Source organism: Phaenicophaeus curvirostris, chromosome 13 (genome assembly GCF_032191515.1).
Source record: "Phaenicophaeus curvirostris isolate KB17595 chromosome 13, BPBGC_Pcur_1.0, whole genome shotgun sequence".
In the NCBI taxonomy this organism is placed as follows: Eukaryota; Metazoa; Chordata; class Aves; order Cuculiformes; family Cuculidae; genus Phaenicophaeus; species Phaenicophaeus curvirostris.
The window spans coordinates 12,736,992-12,764,328 of NC_091404.1; the positions used below are offsets into that span (position 1 = coordinate 12,736,992).

A 27,337-nucleotide genomic window follows, 5' to 3' on the forward strand; every position below is an offset into this window, starting at 1 on the left:
CTGGGTGTGGTGTCAATCTCCAGTGCCCTGACAGCACAGGAGTTGCTAAATCCAGCAAGGACGCAGCACTGGGAACAGGCCGTAGAACTAACATTGTTGGTGCCCAGACCAGGCGGGAGAGATGGGGTGCAGGCAGAGGCCAGAGCTAGCACAGGTCATGGTGCACAGGGGCACCCGGCCGTGGCTGAGCACAAAGAAGTGAGAAATCCCTGTGATGAAGGTGTGTGCAGCCACTCTCCAGGACAGTGGACCTGACACAGGATAGCAAGTCAGAGTCTCCTGCTCTTGCATCCGCCAGTGACCCACAGAATGGGACAATCCCAGCTGAATCTACAGCATCTTCCACTGCAAATGCAAACCCGAAACCAGCCTGCGACCTCACTCCTAACTGCAGCGCCAGCCCTAAGTGTAACCCGAGTGTCAGTCCTAAGAATAGAGCCTCAGCCCTACAGCCCTGGCCCCAGGGATACCAAACTCAGAGCAGGTTCAGCACCGGCCCTGAGGGTGTTGCAAGCAGAGGGAAATCTGTGAGCCTAGGCAAGCAGAGCAGGACCAGCCAAGTCTCACTCTCCTGACCTCAGCACAAAGTTTTGGAGAAATTTTACACTCTGTTTAGGCTCAGAGCAACATCCCCTTTGTGCTCATCTTTATTTCCTCGGTTAAGGAAGTAAACCTTGTAAATGATACTAGTGGGGAAAAGGGGCCGTACCAGGGCTGCGCAGAAGGCAGCCAAGCCCAGGGCTGGCGGCTGATGAAACAGCACTGGGGTGCAGGTGGTTAGGGATGCTGGGCTCATGGAGAGCGGGAGGAGGAGCCCTACTTGTGCCCAAACCTGTGCCCCCCCAGCCCCTCACCCCCAGCACAACTCCACCTGGGTACAGCTGGCTCGCAGCTCTAAGGGCAGGGAACAACTTCTGTTCCATGTATCATAAAACAAGTAAGAGTGTGAAGCTGAAACGCAGGTGTGTAAGGCACAGGGAGGAGCAGGAGGGGAAATGGGGAAGCAGGAGAATGCAGAGAGCGAGGGGGCGACACAGTAGGACTGGTCTTACTGGGGTGAGCATGGAGCTCATCATGGGAGCCTCAAACGTTATACCATGCGCTCACAAACGGGCTTTTGGCCGAGGCTCTGCACTGGCAATGGGGAAGAGGTCAAGCAACCAGGGAGGGAAAGAGGGAAGGAAAAGGAACAGGGATTAGGGATGTTCATGCCTGGTACTCACCTGGTGAAGTCCTCATCCCCGATCATGTGCCGAGGGATGGGCGAGTACCGGGATGGAGTCACCTGGGGAGGGACAGTGTAGGCAGGCTTGTTCTCAACGCTGCCCAAGTAGCCCAGACTGGAGTTATGGCTTATGTGGTTGTCAGACAAAGCTGAGAAGGCTGCAGGGGAGGAAAAGGGCATCAGGAGCAGAAATCCATCTGCAATGCAGGCATAAAGACCAGCCCAGTGTTGCCTGCCACCCCAGCATGCTCTATCCTCCCCAGCCCTGCGGTGCCCAGGCTGCTGTGCCAGCGGCTGGTGTCGTACGTACTGCTGGCGTAGTCGGGGGGCGCGTACATGTCGTTGAGGTGGATGTTGCCGGGCTTGGCCACTTTGAGGTACACCATGTCAGAGGTGTTCTTCAGGGCGGCCACCGCCTCCTCGTGCCGCACGTCCTGTAGGTTTGTGTTATTCACCTGCCGGAAAGAAGAGGCTGGGTGACACAGCTGCAGGCAGGAGGGCAGGCAGCCCTACACCAGTGGAGCAGTTTCCCATATGGTAGGTGTTGCAGTAGCTCTTGGACACAGGGTCTCATCTTCCTCCTGCCTGCAGCCAATCCCGCCTGCCCCTCCCACAGCACCATCCCAACAGGTATCCCAGAAAGGAGTCTGGGGCTGCTGGAAGGAGGGGTGATGAGGTTCAGGATTGGAACCACAGAACGGCTGCCGGCACAGGGCTTACCGCGAGCAGCCGGTCCCCGATCTGCAGGCGCCCGTCCTTCTGGGCAGCACCTCCCTCGATGATTTTGGTGATATAGATGCTGTTGTCCCCAGGGATGTGCTGGTTCCCAATGCCCCCTGCGATGCTGAATCCCAGGCCTGAGGGGGAGAAAGAGGGCAGGTGAGGGCTGAAGGACAGACAGATAGAGCCCCGGGCTGGCACCACAGCCCTTCGGTCTCACTGGGCTTCCTACCCTGCCCCAAATCTGGCAGGCAATGAGCCACACGCTGCTGTGTGGGAACAGTGCAGCCACCACATGCTGCACCACGGGGCTGTCCCACACCCCACATCCCACAGCACGCCACGCTGCTGGGCTGCCCTGTGTTATCTGCACCATGGCGGTGCCACCTCGCATCCCACATCCTCCACAATGCTGCCTTGCACCCCACGGCATCCCACATCAAGGGGTCACCCCACACTGTCCCATGGATTAGCAGGGTGCTATGGTCCTGTGAGCAGAGTATAGAATCATAGAATTACCAGGTTGGAAAAGACCCACCGGATCATCGAGTCCAACCATTCCCATCAAATACTAAACCATGCCCCTTAGCGCCTCATCCACCCGTGCCTTAAACACCTCCAGGGAAGGTGACTCAACCCCCTCCCTGGGCAGCCTCTGCCAGTGCCCAATGACCCTTTCTGTGAAAATTTTTTTCCTAACGTCCAGCCTAAACCTCCCCTGGCGGAGCATGAGGCCATTCCCTCTCGTCCTGTCCCCTGTCACTTGGGAGAAGAGGCCAGCACCCTCCCCTCCACAACCTCCTTTCAGGTAGTTGTAGAGAGCAATGAGGTCTCCCCTCAGCCTCCTCTTCTCCAGGCTGAACAACCCCAGCTCTCTCAGCCGTTCCTCATAGGGCCTGTTCTCCAGCCCCTTCACCAGCCTCATTGCTCTTCTCTGGACTTGTTCCAGAGCCTCAACATACTTCCTGTGGCGAGGGGCCCAGAACTGAACACAGTACTCAAGAAGCAGTCTCACCAGTGCCGAGAGTAAAGGGGATTCACCTTTGGGTCCTTTCATCAGGTTGACCTCCATGATGGTCTCTGGTGGGGGCTGCCGGCGACGCACCACGAGCCGCACCACGGGGCCTGCTTCTTTCAGGGCCTCCACGGCTTTGCTGTGCACCACCTCAGAGACATCCACGTCGTTCACCCGCAGGACACAGTCGTTCACCCTGTGGGTACAGGGTGGCTCTGAGCTCCCCCGGGGAAGTGCGAGACTGGCCACCCTCCTCTGGCCACACAGACCCTTGTGCAAAGGAGAGCTGCTCAAGCTGGCCAGATCCTGCTCTATTAGCCTGAGGGTAGGGTCCCTCCAAAAGTGGAAAGCAGCAGAGCTGGTCCCCGTGGTGTGACCCTGGCAGAGATAGGAGATGAGGGGAAAGGCTGGATCCTGCCCTGGGCTGCAGCGGGAAGGATGGGAGATGGAGCCCGGCATCAGAAGAGGAGGAAGGGTGGCTGTAGATGGGATGGTGGTGGCAGGGGACCTGGCTGTGGGGAAGGGACTAGGGGCAAGGTCAGGGACCACGGAAGGGAAGAGGGGCAGGAGCTGCCTACAAGGTTCCTGGGGAGAACCCCGGTGACACCCTGAGGGGGCTGCTCCCCCAACCCTGCACACTCACCCTAGACGGCCGTCCATGGCTGCTGCTCCTCCAGGGATGATTTTGGTGATGAAGATACCCGGGTCATCTGGAATGTGGGGGTTGTCAATTCCTCCTGCTATGCTGAAGCCAAGGCCAGAATTACCCTGTGGAAAATCAAAAGCGGTGTCTTTTCCCCTGTAGGCAACCACTTGCTGCTGGCCCTCTCAAAGTGGTTCCTCTCAAGTCGCGGCTGCCTGGGGCGCAGCGGGAGCCCTTTACAGCATCTGTCACACCCTAGGGAGCCCAGCTCAGGAGGCAGAGGGATGCACGGCCAGAGGGGAGGCCGGCGCTCATCAGCCAAGGCACGCGGTACAGCAGTGTGGAGCACCGAACAGATGGAGTGGGAGAGTGGGAGCCGCTGAGGACCTCCCTCACCGCTGCAGCTCTGCCGAGAGACTGAGGCAGGCGGTGAGCTGGGGGAAGAGGGGGTGGTCCTTGGCGGAGAAAACCTCCCCTAGCTGGCTGCTTCCCAGGAGGAGACACTGATGCTTCAGCCCACTCGGAGCAGTGGGGCTTGTGACAGTCACCAGCGTCCCACCTCTGCCCTGCACCCTATGATGCAGCCCCAGCACGGAGCCACACCAAAGACCAGCAGCGCTGATGCCAGTATTTGCAGGACTGGGTGGAGAGGGCTGCTAGGACAGAGCAGGGTCCCCAGTTCCTCCTCCCAGACATGCTTGGAGCATCACTTGAGCTTCATTCTGCCTGGGGGAGACACAGGGACTGAGCTCTGCCTCCAGCCCCATCCCGGCAGCATCCCAGGATGAGCGTCTGTGGCCTTGCACTGCCTCTCCCGCCTACAGGATCCCCATTAGTGACACATTCACAGGCACTGCTTCCAGCTCTGTGCTTGATGCGAGTGGACAATTCCTGCTTTTTCTGCTCTGCCTTGAAAATCAGATGGCTCCTTGCCTTGTTTTCTCATGCGGAAGAGCTGACACTTAGTCACATCCTATTGTGCCCACCTCTCTCATATACAAACCATCTCCAGCCAAGCACTCTCCTGGCTTCCCATGGCCGATTGCTCAGAGTTAGGTGGTGGGGAGCTCTGCCCTTCTGGGGAACCTGTGGCCAGGAGGGCCACACCAATGCTCAGACTCCTCGGGATCATCTAGCACCAGCAGTCAGTCGGGGCTCACACTTCTCCCCAGTAATTTGGGCTCAGCATCAGCTCTTGCAGTGACACAGAGCTCTCCATTCTGACTTCATGCTACTCATGATGTGGGGCACGTGGCATTTCTGGGGGCCACCAATGCTTCTCACTACGCAAAGCTCCCACATGCTTGCTGCTCTCCTTCCTCCAAGCTGGGTTCTGGTTAACTCATACCCAACTCAAAGAAGCTGCTTCCTGTCACTGGAGACCCAGCCTGGCCCCCAGCAAGGCAGGTGAGACTGTGCAAAATGGTTCCGAGCCATTCCTTGTGCCTGTCTATGTAAGGGCGTGTTCCGATGCCAGCCACAAAACCTGGAAATGTTTTGGAGATGTTATATTTTTAGTTTGATAAACCTTGACAAGGTGTTCAAGGGATTTCTTAGCTGGCATTGAGGTTGATAAGGACATGACACAGGGGCAGCTCCTGCTGCGGACACAGGTATAGTGGGTAAACATAAAGTCACATCCCTCTGTGAACAGCATTTCCTCAGTTATTGCCCTCCAAACGTTGCTGTATTTGCCCTTTTCTTTCCAAGAAGGGCAAGCATTAATAACAGTGACAGACCAGCAATTCTGGGGCACACTGAGGTCACTTCTGAGAGCCAAACACCCCAGCAAGGGGACAGCCTAACCTGCAGGCATCAGGGTGCTTCGGCAGTGAGATGGGGCTGTTGGATCCCATTGAGGACCAGGTGAAGGACCTGGGTGTGGTCCACGCTGGCCCTGGCTGCTAAACACTGAAATTCCCTCATGGTTTCTCATTGCCTGGGGCTTTGAAATGGGGGCAGCAATGAGTGTTGCCTCTCTGTGCAATGCTGCCAGCTTCTCCCCTGCTCCTGATGAGGGCAGAGGATGCTTGGAAGAATCCCTGAAAACAAGGCTTTTGCCTCTAAATTGGGCCTGGAGTGAGAAGCACTCAGCCCAAAAAGGAAGCATCCCCTGGGCCGGTTTCGTCAGGCACACTGGGGAAGCGGTGGGTGAGGCGGCAGCCCCAGATAACCTTCCGTCCACCCACCTCTGTGATGCAGAGCCAAAGGGAGGAGGGAGATGACTAAAGGCAGAGAGGAACAGAATAATGAGCGATGCATCTTCCTCTGTGACGCTGGCCACGCAGTGAGGCCAAGGCACCCAGCGTGGCAGTGAGGAGGAGGCAAGGTGTGCCATGGAGTGCAGCCTCCCACCCCAGCCATCCCCACTCAGCAGGGCTGTGTCCACCTCTCAGAGCAAACCTTCAGCCAGCTTTTCCCTCCCCGCTTCCATCCCCTCATCCTTGCCACTCCCTGGGTGCCAGGGTAAAGTCCTCCCTGCCCTGCAGAGTGCTAGTTTGCCCCTGGATAAGCCCCCTCTGCGGGAGGAGCTAATTTTAGCCATGGCCAGCGTGGTGCACACCATCAGACAAGAAAATGCTCGAGCAGAAACTCCTTTCACTGTAATCCACTTACTAGAGAACCCGTCCTTGCCACTTAGCATCTCCAGGCTGTGTACCCTGGAGTGAAAAGGAATCTGGTGGTGGGGAGGCATCGGTCCCCCATACCTAGCTGAGGGGTGTGCCTGCCCGTGTACCTACTCGAGTGGAGTTCTTTGCATCTCAATTTTCTCACAAAGACGGTGACAAAGAGCCTTCCCTCCAGTTTCCATGCTGGTGGGTTTGTGGGAGTGAGGGTGTGAATGAGAGAGGTAAGGGAAAAGCCCCATTCCCTCCCTTCCGGAGGGGTCTGTGGGGGGTGGGAAGCAGCAAACCCACCTCTCCCTGTGCTGCGGGGGCTGTGCGGGAAAGCAAGTGCGACACCCCCAAAAGCCTCCAGAGAGAGTGAGGAGCAGAGACCAACCCATCAGCTGACGTGGAGATATGGAGGGTGCCGGCTGTACTGGTGGGAGAGTGAGTGGGAAGAGGCAGCAAAGGCTGCCAGCGGGTGAGTAAAGAGCACTTACCCTTTCCAAGACGATCTCTTCATATTTGAACATCCCATCGCTGCCATTCACCTGGGGAGAGGGAGACAGCGCATTATGGCTCTGTGTTGGTCCCAGGGGGATTTGCTTTTCCTCTCTGATAGCTGAATATTGAGAATCCAATCTAAAAGCTGTGGCATCGCTGCTGAAAAAACCTTAAACGCAATCACGCGAGCCTGCCCTGGAATTAAACTGTGCGCTGCTTTTCTTTCTGGGCATAAGCCAAAGCCCACTGACTTTAATGCACTTCCGAGCAAAGCCCTTATTCTCCTGGCTCATTTCTCTAGCCATGAAAAGGAACACAACCGAAGGCACAAAAAGAAATAACGCCTTTGTAACACAGCATGCAATTAACCTCAGGAATTCACTGCTGCAGGAAGGAAAGAAAGGGGGTCGGTCCATTTAAAGGGGGGAAAAAATGTACATAATAACATAATAAAAACCTTTAGCAGCTTATGTCTTTTAAATCTTTTAGTGGCATGACTGTGTTAACAGGGAATTCAGAATAATATATTCTGCTGAATTAGATGCGTGCAAAGAAAACAAGGTGCAAGTGTGGGGCACAGTAGGAGGGGAAAACATTGTGATGTCCTTGTATAAAAAAAAACGGTGCAGCCTCTCTCAATGCTGTATGCCATACTGATCACCACGGTTAAACATCTCCCATACCCAGAGTGTCAAAGCAGGGTTCTGGGAAATGTAATGGCTTGAAACAAAACGGATGCAACCGTAGGCTCTAAAATAAGGAATGGGAAATGTACAGGTCAAAAACTTCCGTTTTCCCCATAAGCAACAATGAACAGGAAAATAAAGTGGCAGTTTCACTCCAGGTCATCAGGATCAGCAGCCATAAACAGCTGCTGAGGTCTAAAATTTAGCAAGAACAATTGGCTGTTGGAACGTCCAGAGCTGTTACACTCAACAGCAACAGTTTTAGAGGGGGCTGGACTCAACCTTACAATTTGAGTTCTGCACGGCACAGCCCCTGTGGAGGCACAACCCAGCCATCCTTCAAAACCCCACAATGATGGGTCCTTAGACAGAGGGGAGAGCAAACATCCTTTATGCTAAAGCCATCATCTGGCACCACAGAGGGAAACTCAGCAAGGTGGCTGCGAGGTAAGACAGGGGAACAGGAGTGTTTTCTAGGTGGGAATAATCATGTGCCCAGATGGAAAAGGAGTTCTGCGTGCCAGGATCTGGGATGGGACTGTGCCACCTGTGCCACCTAACACGTCATCCCCTGCCTGGTTCAGCACTGGTGAGGCCAAAACAATCCCCCACCCTGTTGTGGGTATTGTACTTCAAGAAGGATAAGGTTGGGGAGAGTCCGAAGCACAGAGGTGGGATGGGGGCTCCAGGGGACACGGTCTGAGAGGATTGTCTCTCCTTGGATGTGCCCTGTGCCTGCTGCCTCTCAGCCACGGGAAGATTTCAGAGCATGGTTCAGGGTCAGGACATCCAGTTGCTCCAGTATTAGGATGCTCCGATTGTTCCAGCATAGTGGGAAAGGCTTTTGTCAGCTCTTGAACAGGACTCCTCTGCAGAAAAGCACTGGGAGCGGTGGGATTAACCCACACCAGGATCCCCAACAGCCTCGGAGGGACAGGGATGTGTGGCTGGTGCCACCTCCTGATACAGCACCACCCTGGGCTGTGCTCCCACAGGCAGGAGAGCATCACCTCCTTTCCACAGTCTCCCTCTCTGCCATGGGCTGTCTTTCCCTCCTCGCATCCTACCACACTGACTAATCATGAGAGGAACCAGCTCGCTGGCCTGTGCCGCCCTCGCAGCCTCCCTCGCTGCAGCCTCCGGGTGCATCTCGTCTCCACAGTTGGTAGCCCAGTGCGTGGGGCGCGGCGTCGCCTCTCCCCAGCTTTCCAGCAACTCGGATTCCTGGCACCCTTCGTTACTACACACATTGTCCTCTCTGCTTTGGCATTCAACACAGTTGCCACACAGCCAGCCATATGTACACCCACAGCCGCAGGGGAACAGCACATACATACCTACAGGATGGGGATGTGCAGAAAACTTTGACAATCTGTGAGCCGTAGAGAGAGCCAGCAGTGCGTGAGCCCCGCCAAGCGAGTGGTCGCTGCCGGCAAGCACCCAGGCTTGGTGAGACATCCCAGCACGCAAACCCATCACGCACCCTGCTGCCAGGCAGGTGAGTTTGGGGTATCCCCGCTCCCCAAATCACGGGACAACCAATGCTGAGTGGTGTTTTGCATTGTTCCGTGAAGGCAAGTGGTGTCGGTGCTCGCCTGGAGTAGTGTGTGCTGGGAGCAGCCTGCAGTGGCCAGGAACACCAGGGTCAGCCAGACCTGACTATGAATTTTTAGCTCTGATTATGTTTCCCAAATCCACGCAGCAGAATGCCAGTTAATTGCATAAGGAAGCCAAATGGAGAACTTAATATATACCACGTAACCAAGGGAACGAGCCAACAAAGCAAAACTTCCAGTGTCGGAAAATTGAATACCAGTCACTCACCGACACCAAAATCGCCTCACAGAACCCACTAGAGCTGCCAAGACCTGGCTCTGCCACAGGCTGTTCCTCCTCTCCTTCACCGGTGTCCCCCCAGCTCCTGTTTGGGGCTGTCTCAGCACTATGGGCTTGGTGGGAACATGCTTGGCTCTATCAGCCCCAGGTAGGGAGAGCAAACTCCACCCTGCTCCTGCCTCCTCATTTAACGCCTGTGGAGCTGATGGGTGTGTCAGGGGCTAATTAGCTCTTCCCAGCATATCCTGATCCTAAGCATTGTCTTGATTTCTCATGGAAAAGAGAGTGGGTTTTTTTCAAGCTCTTCCCACATAGCATGCCCACCTCAGGGCTCAGGAAGAGGCCCCCTTCACTGGCCTTCGCTTCCCTTTTGTGTTTTGAGCAGCAGGGAAATAGCGATGATGACATTTAAATCATCAACAGAAGGCTGCAGAGTTAACACTCATTTGATAAACAGAAGAACACACACCTTCCAGAGCTACTGCAAGCTGTCTGCAGGCTCCACTGGCCAACACGGCACCAGTGCACGTGGAATGCGCTTTGCAGTTTGCTAGAGAGTCAGGATTTAGGTTTGGCTTTTTTGTTAAACAATAAAAAAAAAAAAGAGGCCAAATTTAGAGGATTAAGGTGAGGTTCCTCAAGTCCAGCCCAAATAGCCCACCGGGCTGCAAGAGGAAATAACCTGCAGGAAGGATGGCGCTGCCTGCAGCCACTTTGGGAGGAGGATTTAGCCCATATCTTGGGTTAGGATGTGATGGGGACAGGCACCAGGAGCCTGTGGTGGAGCAGCTGTGTGTTGCCATAATGAAGAGTCTGAAGGCTGGTGGGTCTGACCTTGGTGGTGCCAGCTGGACCTGGCAATGATGCCCCACACCTGCCCTAGCCAGGGGAAAGGAGAGCAGCCCAGCACAGGGGCAGGGGTGCGATGCACACCTCTTTGCTGGCACAGGCACCAGCAGCACTGGCAAGGGAGAGCTCTCCCTGCCTGCACATGGCAGGAGGCCCAAAGAAAATAGGTCATGAGCTCCCTCCTTTTGCCTCCCTGCATCCACGTGTCCTGCCACAGCACTGAGACCTACTGACTCGCTTCCTGGCCTCAACCCCCTTGTATGCATTGCCCACGGTGCTGGCCTTGTGCACAGAATAAATAAATGCTGAATTTCTGGTTAGCCTTTTGCCAGAGGGCCACAGCGATGACCCTGCTGAGATCGGGCAGAGGGAAGAGGTTTGAAGCCTGACTGCCCGAGCACGCAGCTGGGAGGGCTCTGCAGCCGTGTCGAGTGTCAGAACTGGCAGCGGGATGTGCCACTGCCAGTGCTTGGGATGAAAGTGTGAGGGTGGCAGTTTAGTTTTGAATTTTTCAGGCTTACAAGTAAGTTTTGCTCTACTTAAAAGCACTGGACTATGGTGGCCATCTCTGCTGCTCCTACCCTGCAGCAACCATGGCTGGGGACTCTGGCAGCAGAGTCAGTGCTGCACAAGGATGTTTCCTCTGTGCTCATCAGTGCCAGAGCTCAGGGATCCTGTGATACTCGTTTGCCAGGATCAGGTCTTGGTTTCCTCAGACCTGTCTTTTAGAGATCAAGGAGGTAGTGGCACCTCCCCGCTGGGCAGCAGGGCACCGGAGGAGGGCTTCAAGGGCCCAGGCTACGAAACCTTCAGCTCCTCAAGGGCTTTGGCGTGACCTTTCCTACTCACTGTGTGAGTGCCTGGCAGCAGTTGCCATGCATGCTGGACAGCAAGAAGATGTTTTAGCTTCAGAGAGGCAGCTCTGAAATGCAGAGACACCATCCACCATGGGAACTGAGCTTCTGATGCTCTGTCTCCCTGCTATAGAACTGCTGGGTAAAATACATTAAGGGGTGAAACTTTGAGCAATGACCTGGCACTGGCAAGGGTGATCCTCCCTGGCATCCAACCTTATCCTTCAATGCTTTTAGTATAGCAGGAATTTTATAAGGATTTATTTGTGCATTTACACCCAGGGGGTGCTGGGCTCTGCACAAAGCAGAAGAGCTGAGCCTTGGCCTCAGTGGTGAGTGGGACCCAATGCTGTGGCTCGTGCCTGACAGTGCTGCTGATGCCACATGCTCTTGGGGATGGAAGTGGGTGGACAGAGAGACTGAAATGTGGAGCAGACTTCTTGATAAACAGCCGGGGCCAAATTCAGCCCAACAGCTAGTTCAATGCAATCAATGGAGCTAGAACAGGAAGGAACTAGACTACATCCATCTGTTTATCATTAACGAAAGCATTGAATAGTTAAGTAATTAAAGACTGGAAGATGTGACTTTAACCCTTCTGAATACATACTGTAGCAACAGGATTCAGCATTTGAGTTTGTATAAAAACATGTTTCTAGATTTGCCATTTTGGTGCACCCTTCTGCAGCAAGTCCCTGGTGTGGCTCCTTTGCTGACCCGGGAAACTGCTGAAAGGGAGGTTTTGGGGTGTGTTTTCCCTGGAGTCTGAGGAACCTGTCACCCTGGAGAAAGAAAGGATGGAGCAGGGCTCTTTTCTGTGCTGGTATGACATGAAGTTGAAGGCAGGAGGGTTACCAGACTGGAGGAAGTGGGAAGGATGTGGAGTTTATGAGATGAAGTCAGGGCAGGCAGCCAGGAGGGCAGGAGAGTAGAGTGTGCTGTGCTAGGAGGAGACAGCTGCCCATGGGTGGGCTCCGTGCTGCTGGCTTCTACAGGGCTCAGGAACCTGCCTGGAGTTACAGATCTTGTGCTTGGCCCTCCGGATCACCTCTCACTGCCCTTGGGCACACAGGGAGGGAAGAGGGACAGATACAGCTGGAAGATGGATGTGGTGTGGGTGGCTGCAGTGGCTAGCAGGCACCAAGGGAGGGAGCCTACAAAACAGACGTGAAAGCAGATTTTCCATCCAGTAATACCTCCCTGCTCTGCCCACAGCACACCCCTCATTCGCCCCAGTCCAACCTTGTGATGTGTCCTTCCCCTTCAGGAGACATCGTCCTTTTTCCAGTTGCATGTAGAATGGCACCAGCCAAGGTGAGTGCAGAGCACAGGCTGCAACACAGCACTGCCCTACCCCCGAGGTGCCCAGCATGCTGTGAGAAGCCTCCAACCCCACAAGCATCCCACCACGCCATATTTTCAGAGAAGGAAACCGTTGGGGACAGCAACTCTCTTCTGCCATGTCTATGGCAGCTGGACTCAGGACCACCACAATGAGAGAGGCACCAATGTCCTTGTCCCCAGTTGCCAGGTGGCTTCAGTTCAGCACCTGAGGTATAATTAAACCATACAGCCAGGGTTGCAGAGACCTCAGTTGGGCTTCTCATCCCTTTCACAGCCCTGCCCAACCAGCCCAGCATAGCTCTGATGCACCCTGACCCCACCACAGGCTGTGGGCAGAGATGTGCAGTTCTTTACAAGTAAGATTCAACCACCAGAAGTCACCTGCAGCTCTCCACCATGACTCTGAAGACAAACCAACCCCAGCTCCTAGTCCTAGTGCAGTTTCATTAATGTGGGAGGCAGCCGAAATTTGCTGCATCAGAAGAAAACCAGGTACAAAGCACCCAGCCCGGGCAAGCTCTTAACTGAGCTCCTTTTGGGAGGATGAAAAGGGAAGCACGCACCCCACGAGCACAGAGCCAGTGCTGCCAAAATCCACACTGGCCATCCTGCTTCCCTCCAGCCCCCAGCAGGAATGATTCACAAATGCTCTGGGAAGGGGTGCAGCGGTGCGCAAACCCTCTCTGCAACAAACCAAGAAGGATTATCTCTATACTGTGTCAAGAGTCCCAAACGCACTGTGGCTGCAGACACTCACAGTCACCAAGCCCTGCTCAGCTGCTGGAAGAGAAGCAGCATCTGATGGGCCCTGCTGCCCTGAGGACCAGCAAGTGTGATGCCAGCGAGCACTCAGAAAGCCCTGCCTCCCTCCTGAGGGACCGAGGCTTCTGAGGCAGTGCAGGAAGGTAGGAACAACCCAGCAGAGCCTTGCAGCCACTCTGCATGGGAGGCTGAGGAAATGGCTGTGTGGGTAACCCTGAATGCAGCCAGCCCAGCTCCCACTGCTCCTGTGACGCCTGTTTACCCCACAGTGTGTCCCCCTGAGTGCCTCCTGCCTTGCACCCTCCCTGTGCTACAGCCCCCAGCATTGCTCACTGCTAGCCCTGGCTCTGCTCAGTGTCACCCAACCCCTGTGAGGTTTGGGGCTGGGATGCGCTGTGGTACCAGACTCCTCTGCCACCTTGGTCTGGAGGAGCCTTCCCTGCACCACTGAGCAGAGAAAATGCACTGCTTGTTCAAAGGAAGCGAAACAAAACCAGGAGACTTACAGAGAGCCCTTGTTCCAGCGAGTCTGTGTTCACGATAATGGGAGCAGGGTTGGCCTGTGAGGAGACAAAAGCAGGATGTCACCGAACTGAGCAATGAGCCCAGCCCTCTGCGGTGCACTGTCTCTCCCCTGGCCATGCCACCACAGGCAGAAGAGAGCAATTCAGGAAGGGCTCTTCTCTTGTCCCTCCTCCAGGTGCCCAACAGCCCTAGGACGGGAGCAGAACCACAGCATGGCTCTGGGCAACAGTCCCCTCCTCAGGCCTGGTGTGTCCGCAACACCTCATGGTCTCAGATGCTGGGAAGGAGACTGGGAAAAATGGAAACTCTCCCAGCCTCAGGCCAGAATCCCAGCAGCACCAAAATTTATTTCAAATCCACCTTACTGGGAGATTAGGCAATAGGAGGAAGGAAGTACTTCAGAGTAGGGGATGTATTGCCAGTAGACTAGTCCTGAAGGCTTTACATACCTTCCAGCAGCTGCTGCCACCTCTCCTAAGCATGGGGTCACCATGCCCTGGGAGAAGTGGCAGCATTTAGTCCCTCATCCTCAATTTTCTTAGGGTAAACTCTATGCTTGGCAGCCTTAGCTCATCCCTACCACTACCACATGCATTCCCCCCTCTCTTGCAGGTCTCCCCATGAATGTCTCTTCATGCCTCCCTCCTCCTATGGGAAATGGGCTGCCCTCTGCCCATTTCCTCATAGCACTTCCTAGGAGGGACACAATGAGCTGGCAATCCATGCTTGCAGCCCAGAAGGCCAACTGTATCCTGGGCTGCATCAAAAGAAGCGTGGCCAGCAGGTCGAGGGAGGTGATTCTGCCCCTCTCCTCCCCTCTGATGAAACCCCATCTGGAGTCCTATGTCCAATTCTGGAATCCCCAACGTAAGAAGGATATGGAAATGTTGGAACGGGTCCAGAGGAGGCTACGAAGATGATCAGAGGAATGGAGCTACAAGGACAGGCTGAGAGAGACAGGCTCTTGGGAGACATTATAGCAGTCTTCCGGTACCTGAAGGGACTACAGGAAATATGGGGAGGACCTGTAGTGATAGGGCGAGGGGGAATGGTTTTAAACTCGAAGGGGGGAAAAGATTAATGCTAGACATTAGGAAGAAATGCTTCACGCTGAGGGTGGTGAGGCGCTGGCACAGGCTGCCCAGGGAAGCTGGGGCTGCCCCATTGCTGGAGGTGTCCATGGCCAGGTTGGATGGGGCTTTGAGCAGCCTGGTCAGTGGAACTGGATGGGCTTTAAGGTCCTTTTGAACCCAAACCACCGCATGACTGTACGACACTGCAGGCGGGAGAAGGCAGAGCCGAGGCTCTGAAGGCAGGGGGCCCTCCGAGGGTGGGGGGGCGGGTCCCGCTGCGCAGGAGCTGTCCAGCACCGCAACCTCCTGAAAGCGCCGTCCCCCAGGCTCCTGGGGCAAAGGAGCTGGGGAAGGCGAACATGTCCGAGCGGGAGGGAGAAAAAGCGAAAAGGGAGAAATTTAAGACCAATTACGAAGCCAGCATTCCCCACTGACACGCGACAGCAAGTGGTGCAAAAATCTGGAAGGTCAGGGGTGAGTTGGGATTCGCATTGTCATTCCAAGGCTCACTCACAGAGTGAGACGGGGAAATGCTACAAGACATGAGCTACAGGGCAGGTGAACCCTCTGCCTTAGGGCATTAGAAACATCAGGGTCAGAGAAAGCAAGTCAAGGTGTGAGCTAGAGCAGCACTTAAGAAGGACCACTGCCTATCCAGTAACTCGTGAGGTTGTATTGTGCAGCCCAATGGCCTCTGCAAGTCCGTGATATTTGCGTAGGAGCAGGCTACCTCATTACCCACCACTGGGTTCACACAGCCCCAGCGGAGACTAACCTCCTCATATAACCCAACATGGTAGTCCTCACTGTCTCCCATTTCAGCTGACTGTATTTCCGGACTTTCCGCTCTCCTTATTTTGTAGGTGGGGAGAGTTAAGGGTCAATCAGATTGTGGTTTAAATCTTGCCCTGAAAGGTTCTGCTCTCATATGGATTAAGCAGAAGGTAGTTAATTTGATTTATTCAGATGCTTTCTGATCTTTCCTGCAGCTGTAACTATTGGTTACAAAACCATAGTTTTTATGGCAATTAATTCTCTAGCTCAGGCGAATATGACCACTTCCAAGCACTCCTGCCAAACCCCTCCCACACACATAAGAGAATTGTAATTTTCAGGTCCGATGTCTTGGGATCTCCACGGCCCAGAAGCAATGTTAAGATGGGAATATCCCCTCTCTGGCAGTACACAGTTCTTGTATTTAATCCAGATAATTTGTGAGATAGCATATATTAAACCTGGCACTGGCTTTTATTATTCCCCAGTGCAATTCTAGGAAGGGATTCCACATTTCAAGGCAAAAACACACTTCTGCTGCCAACAATTAACAAACGATGGATGTTTGAACCTTGATGTGCCAGAGGCCAGCTCTTACTAGATGAGTTTCCAGGAAGGATGCAGAAGAGGCAGGCTAAGTGAATGTAGCCCATCACGTGCTCCATGATTTATGACATGAATTCAACTCCACAAATGATGCTTTGGATCCTTCCCAGAGAGAAGTGGTCCCTATGATAATGTTATAGCAGCTTTTTCAGGTCCAGCCCGAGTCCTCTGCTGAGACTCACTGCAGTCTCTTTGTTGAATTACTAATAGCCCACAAATCACACATCACACTGCCTGGCTCACACAGTGGTGAGCCCTAAGGACATATTTTGTCTAGCCTGCTCACTGTGCACTGAGCATCCTCCACAGCCATTCCACACTAGTGATTTTTACATCTCAAAATACTGCTAGGAGCACAGTTTCCCACTCAGGCTCCAGATGGGACCCAGGAGATGCTGAATGTGAGTGGCTGCTTAAAACAGTCACACATGGTCAGGAGGAATTCAGACCAGGAAATCCCTGCTTGCCTCCTGTGGCCAGCTTTTCTAGCTACTATATGAAAGGTGTTTGGACATTACCTCTGACTTCCACTTGCAAATATTCTAACATTTGCACCTTGCCAGTTCTACTGAAGTCAGACAAGACCTAAAACTCAGAAATAAGCAGATGGCCTGAAAATGAAAAGCTTCTACCTCCCTTAGTCAGGCAGGCACATGTACCGAGCTCTCTGCTAGCCCGGGGAGGAGGGAGAGCATCATCAGTTTTTGCTGGGCAGCAGGAACGTGCTGGTGAATTAACCATGCCCTCAATTCTATAGGGAATGATAAGTAATTTATGCCCTAAGGAGCAGGGGGTTGCTGCATGCAGGGAAGAGAGGGAATAGGGCTGTGCATTCAGGTCACATTCAATGGGGGCTGTCAGATCTCTTTCATCTAAACCGCTTCATCACACTATTATCCTTTACCAAGCCCTGTTTGTGCTTGGAGGGTTTACAAATGGAAAGAGGAAAGGTCTGAGCCCTACGGTTCTCAATCCCATTGCAGCAAGACCACCAAAGCCCAGTGGAGCTGGAGGTCCCCTGAACTCACTCCATCAGGCGAGGCACAGGGGGCTGCACAGATCCTTGGGATCAGGGGTTGGAGGCTGTGGCAAAGCTGGGACACAAGGAGGACCTTGGGGAGCAAGGCAGGGGGGGTCACTTCACAGATGCAGAGAGACTGATCTAGGCGCAAAGCCAATGAGGCAGAGGACAGCTGCTGGGAAAATCTAGGCAGCAACAGGAGCCGAAGGGAAGAGTGGTGAAGGGGGATGAGGTTTGAAGGTCAAGATGCAAGAGCGCTCTGGTCTCACGAGACCTGAGAGAAGCAGAGCCTTGCTTTCACCTGTGTTGATGCATTGGTGCTCGAGCACTACACAATGGTCCCAGTAGCAGCCACAGCCCAGGTACTAATGGAGAGAGCAACAACCTGCTCCATGCAGCCCCCAGCGAGGAGCTGGCTCGCTGCAGAGGCCCTGGGAGAGTCCAGAGGCTGTCTAGGGGCAGCTGCCTCCGTGGCTAAAGCCAGGAGGAGGCTGTGGGTCTGCAAGCAAGGCAGGGAGGATGCCTCCTCCCTGACAGCCTGCAGCCCTCCTCCCTGGGCTGGAGCGATTCCACTGCAGCATGTGCAGGGAGCAGCAAGACAGAAGTGCTCGGACATGCCTCAGGGGCAGAATGCAGCCTTTCAGAAACACCTTTAGGTATTACCTCTGAGAAGTTACCTGAGCGGAACCACTGCTGTTTAGGCTGTATTTCTGATGGATGACTGGCCTCAGCAGCCCAGGGGCACTAACAGGGTCACCTGGAGGCAGCCAAGCCCCAGACATCTATAGGTATCACCCTTCACCTCCTAGGAATTGCAAAAAAACCCGATGATTTTCCAAAATTTCCAACCCAAAGAAAAGCTTCAGTAAAATGGAAATGGGAGAGGTTTGTTAGCTTGCATATGAGGGCCAAGCCTTGTCCTGCAGCATTTCCCCAAGGATTTCTCCCAGGGCTGCCACACAGGAGCTGAGCAGGGAGACTTTGGACTGAAAATTCAAGATATTCTTTCCAGAGCTGAAATCTCAAAGCTTTGCAACAGCTTCACATACTCCTCAGAGCCAATACAGAGGCCAGCCCACAGAGGTCAGGAATTACATATCTCCTCCAGATAAAATAAATGTGCTGTAGATGTCCCAGGCCAATGGCAACTGGATTGTGCCCACATATAAGCCCACTTCCCTCTTAACCAGCAGCAAGACTCAAATAGGAGCCTCCAGAGCTGACAAATATCAAGCCTAATGCACAGACCTGGTCTCCACAGGAGGCCAGTGTGTCCCATGTGTCACACACCGAGGGATGCACAGGACAGAGCGACTATTTGTGATGCTGGGCTAGTGCATGAGAAGCAAAGCACTGACTTAACTCCTTTATTTCTGCAGCTTTGCCAGATTGGATCAGAGTGAAAAGTCAATCCGTCTTTTAATATCCTTCGCTTCACACCCTCTGAGGTATAATAGTAACCCTCAAAAGGAAATGGCTCTGGAGATAAGTGAAATTCAGTCTTTACATCCTTTTAAAAGCTCTCAGGGGCAGAGGCCAAGCAGGGAGATGCCCAACAGATGCACCTAAACAGGATGGACACACTGAGCTGCTTGTATCCCGGCTCCATCTGCTTTGGTTATTTTTTTAAGGGTGCTAAACCACGGAGAAAGCTGTGCACTTACAGCTATGAAAGCAGCTGCTCCGTGGCAGAACCCTACAGTGGCGGGTGCTAGCTGTGAACACGCAGGTACCCACTCAGGGACACCAAAGCGTGGTTTGATGCCGCTGCAGCAGCGGGGTCGGCTGCAGGATGCCCAGGCACCGACAGGCTTCTGCTGCCGGGGGGGAGCGGGTTTGCACAGAGCTAATGAACTAATTTCACAGGAGCGAGCCCAGGTCCTGCCGGCACAGCGCACACAGCGAGCCCGCCGCTCACCGCCACTTACCCTGATAAGCACTGACACGCTCATCTGCTTCACGCCAGACTTCCCTGCCCTTCGCACAGACACCGGTTTTTCCCAATGCTGGGGCTGCCTCCTGCACCAACTCAAAGCCCAATACGTAGCTGCCAAAACATCACCTCCCAAAGCACCTGAGATGACACAGCTCCTGTGGGCTCTTCTGAGGCCGAGGCAGGACAGAAAGCTGCTCCTGAGGCGAGGGAGGGGACAAGCCCCAGCGCTGCCCCTGCCAGAGGACAGGTGTGTGGAGCAGAGAGGTGCTGGTACCATCCCTTCAGGTTGCTCCAAGCCTCACATCTTACGCTTGCATGCCCAGAGACCCCCCTGGCTTTCACCTGGCTGCGCCCACCTCACAGACCTGTTAAGAAATGCAGCACATCCCTTCCCAGATGGCTCCCAGGTGGCCCACAAGGGGAAGGGCTTTCCCTGCATCTCAATACTGAATCCACACTTTGGCCACACTGCTGCCAGAGGCTGGTCCCCTTCTCACAGCACCTTTTTGCCTTCATGGGCTCTTTCCATGAGAGTGCTTGGGAGAGTCAGAGGACTGCAGAGCCCTCAGGGAGAGCTGCATCCCTCAGGGCTTTCACAGGCTGGGGTGGGAAAAGGGAGCAAAACAAAATGGAGGCCGGAAACTTCTGGAGGGTGAAGAATTTCATGACCACAGATGAGTGCCTCTTCCCTTTAATTGGGCTGAACAAGACAACCCTCTTTGCGTTTTTTCCTCAGCCACTGCAAGAGCAACCTGTTGGCTGATGGTGTCCGGGCAGAAGGCAGCGAACACCACCCAAAAGTACGTCTGCAGGAAGGGAGAGACAGGCTGAGCCTGATCCCATGCTCTCCTTCTACATAGCTTGAAACACAGCATAAATGACACAGAAAATGATGTCAGGGCTGACTACAGAGCTTGTAGGTGCCCAGACCCTCTCTAGGCTCTGGAGTGAGTCCAGAGAAGAGCAACAAAGCTGGTGAGGGGGCTGGAGAGCAGGTCTTATGAGGAACGGCTGAGAGAGCTGGGGGTGTTAAGCCTGGAGAAGAGGAGGCTGAGGGGAGACCTCATTGCTCTCTACAACTACCTGAAAGGAGGTTGTGGAGAGGAGGGTGCTGGCCTCTTCTCCCAAGTGACAGGGGACAGGACGAGAGGGAATGGCCTCAAGCTCCGCCAGGGGAGATTTAGGCTGGACATTAGGAAAAAATTCTTCACAGAAAGGGTCATTGGGCACTGGCAGAGGCTGCCCAGGGAGGGGGTTGAGTCACCTTCCCTGGAGGTGTTTAAGGCACGGGTGGACGAGGTGCTGAGGGACATGGTTTAGTGTTTGACAGGAATGGTTGGACTCGATGATCCGGTGGGTCTCTTCCAACCTGGTTATTCTATGATTCTATGACCCACTGTGTTGGTCCCAGCTAGCCAGACACAGGCTGCTGCCTGTGCCCCCATGCTTGGCTACCAGTCTGCGTGGTGACCTGTGGGCATGAGCAGCTCTCCTCTCCAGGCTGCCGCTGGGAGACATCAGAGCTGGGCTGTTCCAGAGGCGTGAGCAGAGCCCTCGCCCCACGGCTGCGTCTCGGCACCAGCTCAAAGCACTACAGCCATCCGGAAACAGGGAACACGGGACGTGAAAGGTCCCTGGTCACAAGGATCTTTGGCAAAGCCGCTGAAGTGCCCAGAGTGTAACGTGAACACAAGCAGCTACTGGGCTTTTAATCTTTGTTTTGGTAAGAGTAAGCTTAAATAGGGACTGGAAAAAGCCTTCACTCAGTGGGGAAGGAAGAAAGCTTCCCCAGACAGAAGCTCTGTGGAGCCTAAGCTTCCATTTAGAAGCCATTAAGGCCAGTGTGTTCATACTTGAAAGTTAGACATCCTGTTCCAGGCTCAGCCCGCTAAAATAAGTGACCCAATTTGCAGAGGTGCTGGGCTCTGGTAGCTTCCCTCTGACCCAACAGTGCCAAATAAAATTGACGCAATTCTTTTTTTTTCACAGGAAGAGTTATTATCATTTGAAAGACTCGTGTGCTTTTTCCTCCCTTTCAGACAAATACATATATACAGGAGGAAAAAAAAAAAAAAGAGTGAATAAGAGACAGTGTTAAAATAGAGATTTCTTTGGTTGCTGGGATTCAAATAACCTGTTTTTTTCTCTTCGGTAAGTTCCAGTGCCCACCTAGTTACAAAATGTTAAGAAACGTGTTTCTGTGGGACAAAAGCAAACCAAGATCAATCAACAGAGACTCAAACTAAATTCCAGTTAATAGGAAGTTAACAAAAGGGTATTTAGGGCCTGGTCCAGGGTGCTCTGAAGCACTCCGTGTCCCCCAAAATAATTACAACCTCTGAGATTGACAGTGAACACATCCAAGTGAGCTTCTGCAGACTAAACTGGGAACTTCACTTCAAATTCAGGTATTCTGAACTTCTTAAATACTGTATGAAAAGTTTTCAACTCCAGGCCCCCGATATATATGTTCATAACATATTGTTGGATTTGCAGCGAGGGCCCTTGAGGAAACCCTTTATCATCCCAGCTTTGCGTGTGCTAAAACCAGGTGCAAGCATGGCCTTACAAGGAGGGTTATGCCCTTCCCTGAATTGCAGCTGAGGTGCTGAGCCAGAGATGCACTGTCCCTCCAGCTGGTGTGCAGAATTTGGGACAGCAGGCAGACACCCTCCCCACAATCACACCGAACTCCTCATATCCCAAGGCAGACCAGTGCTGGACCTGCTCTCCCCCAGGACCTACAGACCACGACCCCCTTTGAAAGCATCGCACGTGAGGCTGTGCACCGCAGGCACCCAGCATGCAGCCATGGCCATGGTTGATTATGGCCTGATTAGTCTTAATGACTTCCTCTCTCTAAATGAGCATCCGTAGCTAAGAAAGGAGCAGAAGCTTCTCTCCTTCCATCACAGCACGTGATGTGCCAAGCTTACCCAAATGAGGCAGCTCTCCAGGGACAGCGACGGCTTTTGCTTCGCTTCCACTCCCCACCCACCTGTGCAACCAGGGTACCTGGATGGGACCTCTGGTATGGCTGTCCTCTCATGCAAGCTCCCTGTGGGACCCTCCTCCCTTGAGCACACCCTAAGGAAGGCTGGCAGATGCCCACGGAATTGCCGGCACTGGTCAGGATGGGGCTCAGGATGGTCCCAGCCATGTAACACCCAAACACATGGGGGAAGAGCCAGGCAGAAAGCACACTCACGGGGCATGGGGACCATCCCTCTGCCAGGGGTGAGGACAGGAGCTGTCGCAGTGGAGGCTGAAAGTCTTCCTGCCACCCCTAGGTTCTTCACAGAGAGCCACCTCCTCCACATTGACTATATCCCTGCAGAAACCTGTCCATGCTTGGCCCTGGCTGCCTCACCAATGCACTTTCATAGAATCATGGAATCACCAGGTTGGAAAAGACCCATCGGATCATCGAGTCCAACCATTCCTATCAAACACTAAACCACTTCCCTCAGCACCTCATCCACCCATCCCTTAAACACCTCCAGGGAAGGTGACTCAACCACCTCTCCTCCTCTGGCAAAGTGGCAGGAACGCATCCTCCTGTTTTTGGTGGATACTTTCCTCTTCTTCCGCATGTTGCACTCATGGACTTTCTCCCACCTATGTGCCTTCAGATGCTCCCTTTACAGCAGCAGCTACATCTCTACTATGGCCAGTTTGGACATTATCTCCAGTGCCTCTCTCTGTGCTGCTCCGGGGGTCTCTCCTGAAGCTTGGCACTCCAAAACCAGCAGCAGGGTGCAGCGGACTGTGCATCTGGGCTGGCTGGCAGGCAGCAGTTGGTAATCTGGCTGCAGAGGAGCTAAGCTCAGTCCTTCAACTCCCCGCTCTAATTCCAACGTTATCCCTTACCATATTAATGGGATGTGTCGGAAGGGTCAGCAAGCACGAGTGCACAACCCCTGTCCAAGGGATCCACATACTCAAGGGAAGGAGGAAAAGTCTCACAGGTGAATAAAGAAGCCAAAGATACAAATGACCTCAGCTGTCCATGCATAAGTGGACTTGATATGTTTTGGGAAGGAGCACCAAGAACATCTGACCCTCCTCAGCCCAGTCCAGAGGATGGGTGACAGCAGGACATGGGATGCCCCAGAGTGGCTGAGGGGAACCAACTCAGCTGGCATCTGGGTATTAAGGCATAAGATTCCCTAGGAGATGCATTGGGAAGGGGAATAACTTTATAGCACATTAACTGGGCCTCGGTTCCAGCTGAGCAGCAGGAAAGGAAGGTCAAGACCATCAGAAATATTGGCTGCCTCCCAGGTCTGCAGGATAAGGGGCTGAGGGCAAGCGTGAATGGGTCCGGGGGAAGGAGAACAGCTCAGTGCCTGGTTATAGCACTCAACTGAGTGATGACGGCAGGATCACCAGACGGAGATGCCCAAGAAATAAGCTGAGAGGTGAAATCAGATGGAGGGAGATATATTAGGAACAGACACGCAGATTTACACATCGTGAGTGAGGAGGTGACAAACAGGTCTGTGGGATGGGAATAAAACTCTCACAATGAGGGAGTGGAGTGTGATGAGGATTGTGGAGAGGGAAGACCCTCACGGGACTCCGCTTGGTGGGAGGACATGCTGGAAGAGATGCTGGAGGTGGAGGGAGGGCAGGGGGACCACCCAGCGACCGTAGAGCAGGGGTTGAGCAGGCAGACAGGGTCAGGAAGCACCATTTTCAGCAATGGAGCAGACATGAAGGGCAAGTTTCACTACAGTTGTATCTACATTTAGGTTGCCAAAAATACCTTTCACAGATTTGCTGTCTTTAATTAAAGAATGTCTCCTGTGCTCCTGCACGATGCAGAGCTCATCCTGCCATATAGGGCTCTGCATGGATGCTCTGGGGGGGGCTTTCCCATGGGGTGCTCCTCTCTGCCTGCTTCCTCCCACACTCTGCCAGCGCTGGCAGGGCAGCAGTGATGCTTCCCCCAAATGCCCCTCCACAGCACAGGCACAGAGCAAAGGAGGAAAACTTCACCCCCTTCCTGTTTTGGCTTCTCTCCTTCCCTCTACACACAGAGAACGCCTTCCTTCTCTCTCCTCCTCCACCTTACAGTGCAAAGATCTTAGCTAATTTCTTCTATGAATAGCACAGGAGTAGCCATAGCAACATCACCCTGCCAACCTCACCACCTCCACTGCCTCCATGTCCCTGCACCCCGTTCCTCTCACCCTCCCTCGCACCTCCCCAGGGAACATCTGGGGCTTTAGCCATTTCCCACGAAGCAACCCGTGTTTGGCTTCCCATCTGCCCCCCTCAGCACTCTCCCTTCTTCCTTCCAGCCATGCCTGACCAGCACTAAGAAACCCAGCCTGGAGTCCACAGACTCCAAGTCTTTTTCCTTTCCTCACCATCTGTGCCCTAAGAGCCAGAGCCCCAAATCGAGCAGCATCCGAAGGCTCAGTGAAGGATAGTGCTTCCACCAAGATGTGCTGCCCTGTGCTTACCTACTCCAGGTAATTTCCCATGCATGGGAGGAACTCTAACAAGCAGTGTCTGCATGTGGAAAAACACCGCCTTCGGTGAAACAACTGCTGAAGACAGGCATGGAGAACGTGTTCCCCTCCTCCACCTGCTTGGCCATGAAAAGCCTCCATCAGGATGGGTCATGAAAATCCTGGCATGCTCTGGGCACTTGCAGGTGTCATGGACTTATTGTGATGCTACTCTAATGCCTGCCTGCACCTCTCTGACCCCACAAGAAGGAGAAACAGGCTGCAGGAAGGGGGAACAGCAGGATATCACATATCTGGCCAAGCAGGGCAAGCAAACCTAGGGCAGTCCTGGGGATGGAGAGCACTTCCCAACTACATGCTGGGGAACTGCACTGCCCTAAACCCCCTTCTCCAGCCACGAGGGGAGACACCCGTGCCCCAGTCACCCCAAATGCACATGAAACACTGGCGAGACCCTTGGCAGCCTCATGCGTGATCCCGCTCTGGCCACATGCCCAGCACCAGGTGCACCTTGGGGTGAACTTAGCCACAGGGTTGGACCTTCCCTGTTGCCGCCAGACCCTAATCACAGGGAGCAGCACCAGAGAAGGGCTCAGACATGGCTGGGTTAGCTCAGCATTTCTCTCCTGAGAGCCCGTGGCGTCAGTGTGCAGGGAGAGGAGGGGTTTGAGCGCTCTGCTCCTCTAGTGCTGCACATCAGGGATGCTTCCCTGAAATCACACTGCCATTCCTCCCCGAAAGGCGAGAGTCCTCCTCTCACCCAAGTCTGGCACGGGAGGACTCGAGTCCCCCAGCAGCAAGCAAGGGGGGACAAGAGGGAGCAGGGCCAGCTGGAGGGACGGCAATGGAGAAACAGCAATGACAGTGAGCACAAGGAGCAGGGACTAAGAAAGAGGGAACACAGATAAGGGAGAAGAAATGCGAAAGATGTCTCAGAGGGGAGAAGAAAAGCAAAGCAAAAAGAAATTAGAAGCTCAGAGCTCGGAGATTTTCCCCCTCCCTACAGTCAGGATTAAGGCTTCTCAGTTACTGGCATTGCCTGAGCAAGCTAATTTGTGTCCTAGGGAAGGGAAAGGCAGTAGGAGAGAACCAACGGGGCACCGGAGGTGGGAGGAGGCACAGGTTGATGTTGGGGCTGTGGGGTGAGATGTTGGGCCAGATGCTGTGGGGATGCCGAGCTGAGGGCTCCTGCGCAGGGGTGCTGAGGAAGCAGCCTCCACGTCCTCGAGCCTGACTATAAGGCAAGGCTGCCATTTTCAGCTGCTGCCTCTTTAGAATGGTAGCGTCGCCCATCCTGGATAGCGACTTCCGAGCAGCAAGGTGGGAAAGGGTGTGAGAGGCTAGTGAGGCGTCCTTGGGAAAGCAGGGATCTCTCCCTGGGAGGTTAACAGATCCCTGCTTTCCCAAGGAAGCCTCCTAGCCCACACACCCCTTCCCACCTCTGCTGCTGGAAGTGCTTCCAGGGATGGGGAGCTCATTTAAAGAGGCAGCCCCGAAAAATGGCAGCCTTGCTTATAGTCCAGGCTCCCGAGGACGTGGAGGCTGCTTCCTCAGCACCTGCGAAGGAGACCAGCTCGGCATCCACAGCATCTGGCCAAATCTACCCAAAGCCCAACATCTCCTGGCCTCCCAGAGCCACACTTGCCTGCCTGGGCACAAGCCATGCCCAGCCATTTCAATTTTACCACCTTTTGTCCCTCTGCCCACTACTGGACTGGAAGAACATGGATTCTTGACGGCTCAGGCACTTTGCACCCTTGGATCAGAAAGGGAACACTGCTGAGGTATTTGCTGTAAATCTTTACTCGTTGCATCCGTTCACTACACATCAGGGAGCAATCCTGCCTGCTCTGATACAGGCAGCACACATACCACACACGTCATATTCTACATGCAGACCCTGCTATGCACATGTAGCCTCACACAGAGAGGCATCCTCTGTCACTGACAATGCCGCGAGAAGCTCTTGATGGTTTTCTTTCTTTTTTTTTTTTTTACCCCCATCTTCAGAAAGGCTAAGGTCAAGCAGATATTTCCAACGTGGACTTTCAGAGCAGCCCAAGCCCCAGGGCTCCATAGCAGCACCACAAAGAGACAATGATTTCTCTTCCACCGTTGCAAAAACATGAAAGGCTCCTCTGCCCAGCCTGCCATGGCAGTAATGCAGCTGGCATCGCTTCCTTCCCAGCCTGCATGCAATCCTCTTACCAGGAACCCTGGGCCGGACCTTTCATGCAAGCAGGAGCGGAAAGGAGAGAGCAGACATGCTTCAATTCCCTGCTCCTACTCAGCTCCCCGAGCTCGCAGCTCTGGATGGAGGGAAGGGAGGAAAGATGGAAGAATGCTTGCCAGGAATCAGCAGGCGAGAGAGAGCTGAGGCTGATTTTGATGCAAAGAGTGGCAGAGAAAGAGACAGAAGGCAGGACCAGGCTGATAGGAAGGTGGCCGGGGTTTTGGGTGCTTTCTGTAAATATCATGAGTGTATTGGCTTTGAATCTAATTATTTCAACCCTACAGACAGACAGTAATGAAGAAAAAACCAGGGGAAGGGAAGACAGTTGTGTTTTCTGAGGGGAAAGGAGCAGAGAATTCCCATTGATTCCCGTGTGTCTGCCTGCTACAGTGCCTTGAAATAATAATTAGAAGGATCAATAAGAAATCATGTGAGGTTTGAAGATAATGAATGAAAGAGGCAGAAGCAGTAAATTGAAATGCCTTTCTCTAAAGCAGGGTAAATTGTTTTTCAGGCAGGGTCTAGCCTCCATTTTAATGCTTTGCAAACAGCTTCAACCATTTTCTGAGCTGGCTTGCGGGTTCAAAACAAGACTGGTCTCTCCATTTAGGGGAGAAAGAGAGACACAGCCTGAGAATAGGTCCT

At 53.7% G+C, this 27,337-nt stretch overlaps 1 protein-coding gene across 10 annotated transcripts in view; it reads right to left on the bottom strand.

Annotated features, from left to right (window-relative positions):
* The window catches only part of DLG3 (discs large MAGUK scaffold protein 3), a 78,164-nt gene that overhangs the window by 25,633 nt on the left and 25,194 nt on the right, over nt 1–27,337 (bottom strand). For 7 of the 10 annotated variants that reach the window (XM_069867430.1, XM_069867429.1, XM_069867427.1 and 4 more), the window contains 7 exons: nt 13,551–13,604; nt 6,710–6,760; nt 3,604–3,728; nt 2,987–3,156; nt 1,946–2,082; nt 1,536–1,680; nt 1,224–1,383 (listed from right to left, as the gene is read on the bottom strand). In XM_069867430.1, coding sequence (XP_069723531.1) covers nt 1,224–1,383; nt 1,536–1,680; nt 1,946–2,082; nt 2,987–3,156; nt 3,604–3,728; nt 6,710–6,760; nt 13,551–13,604 — 842 coding nt within the window. The remainder of the gene's footprint in view (nt 1–1,223; nt 1,384–1,535; nt 1,681–1,945; nt 2,083–2,986; nt 3,157–3,603; nt 3,729–6,709; nt 6,761–13,550; nt 13,605–27,337) is intronic. The other 3 variants (XM_069867428.1, XM_069867436.1, XM_069867433.1) reach the window with 1 other exon arrangement.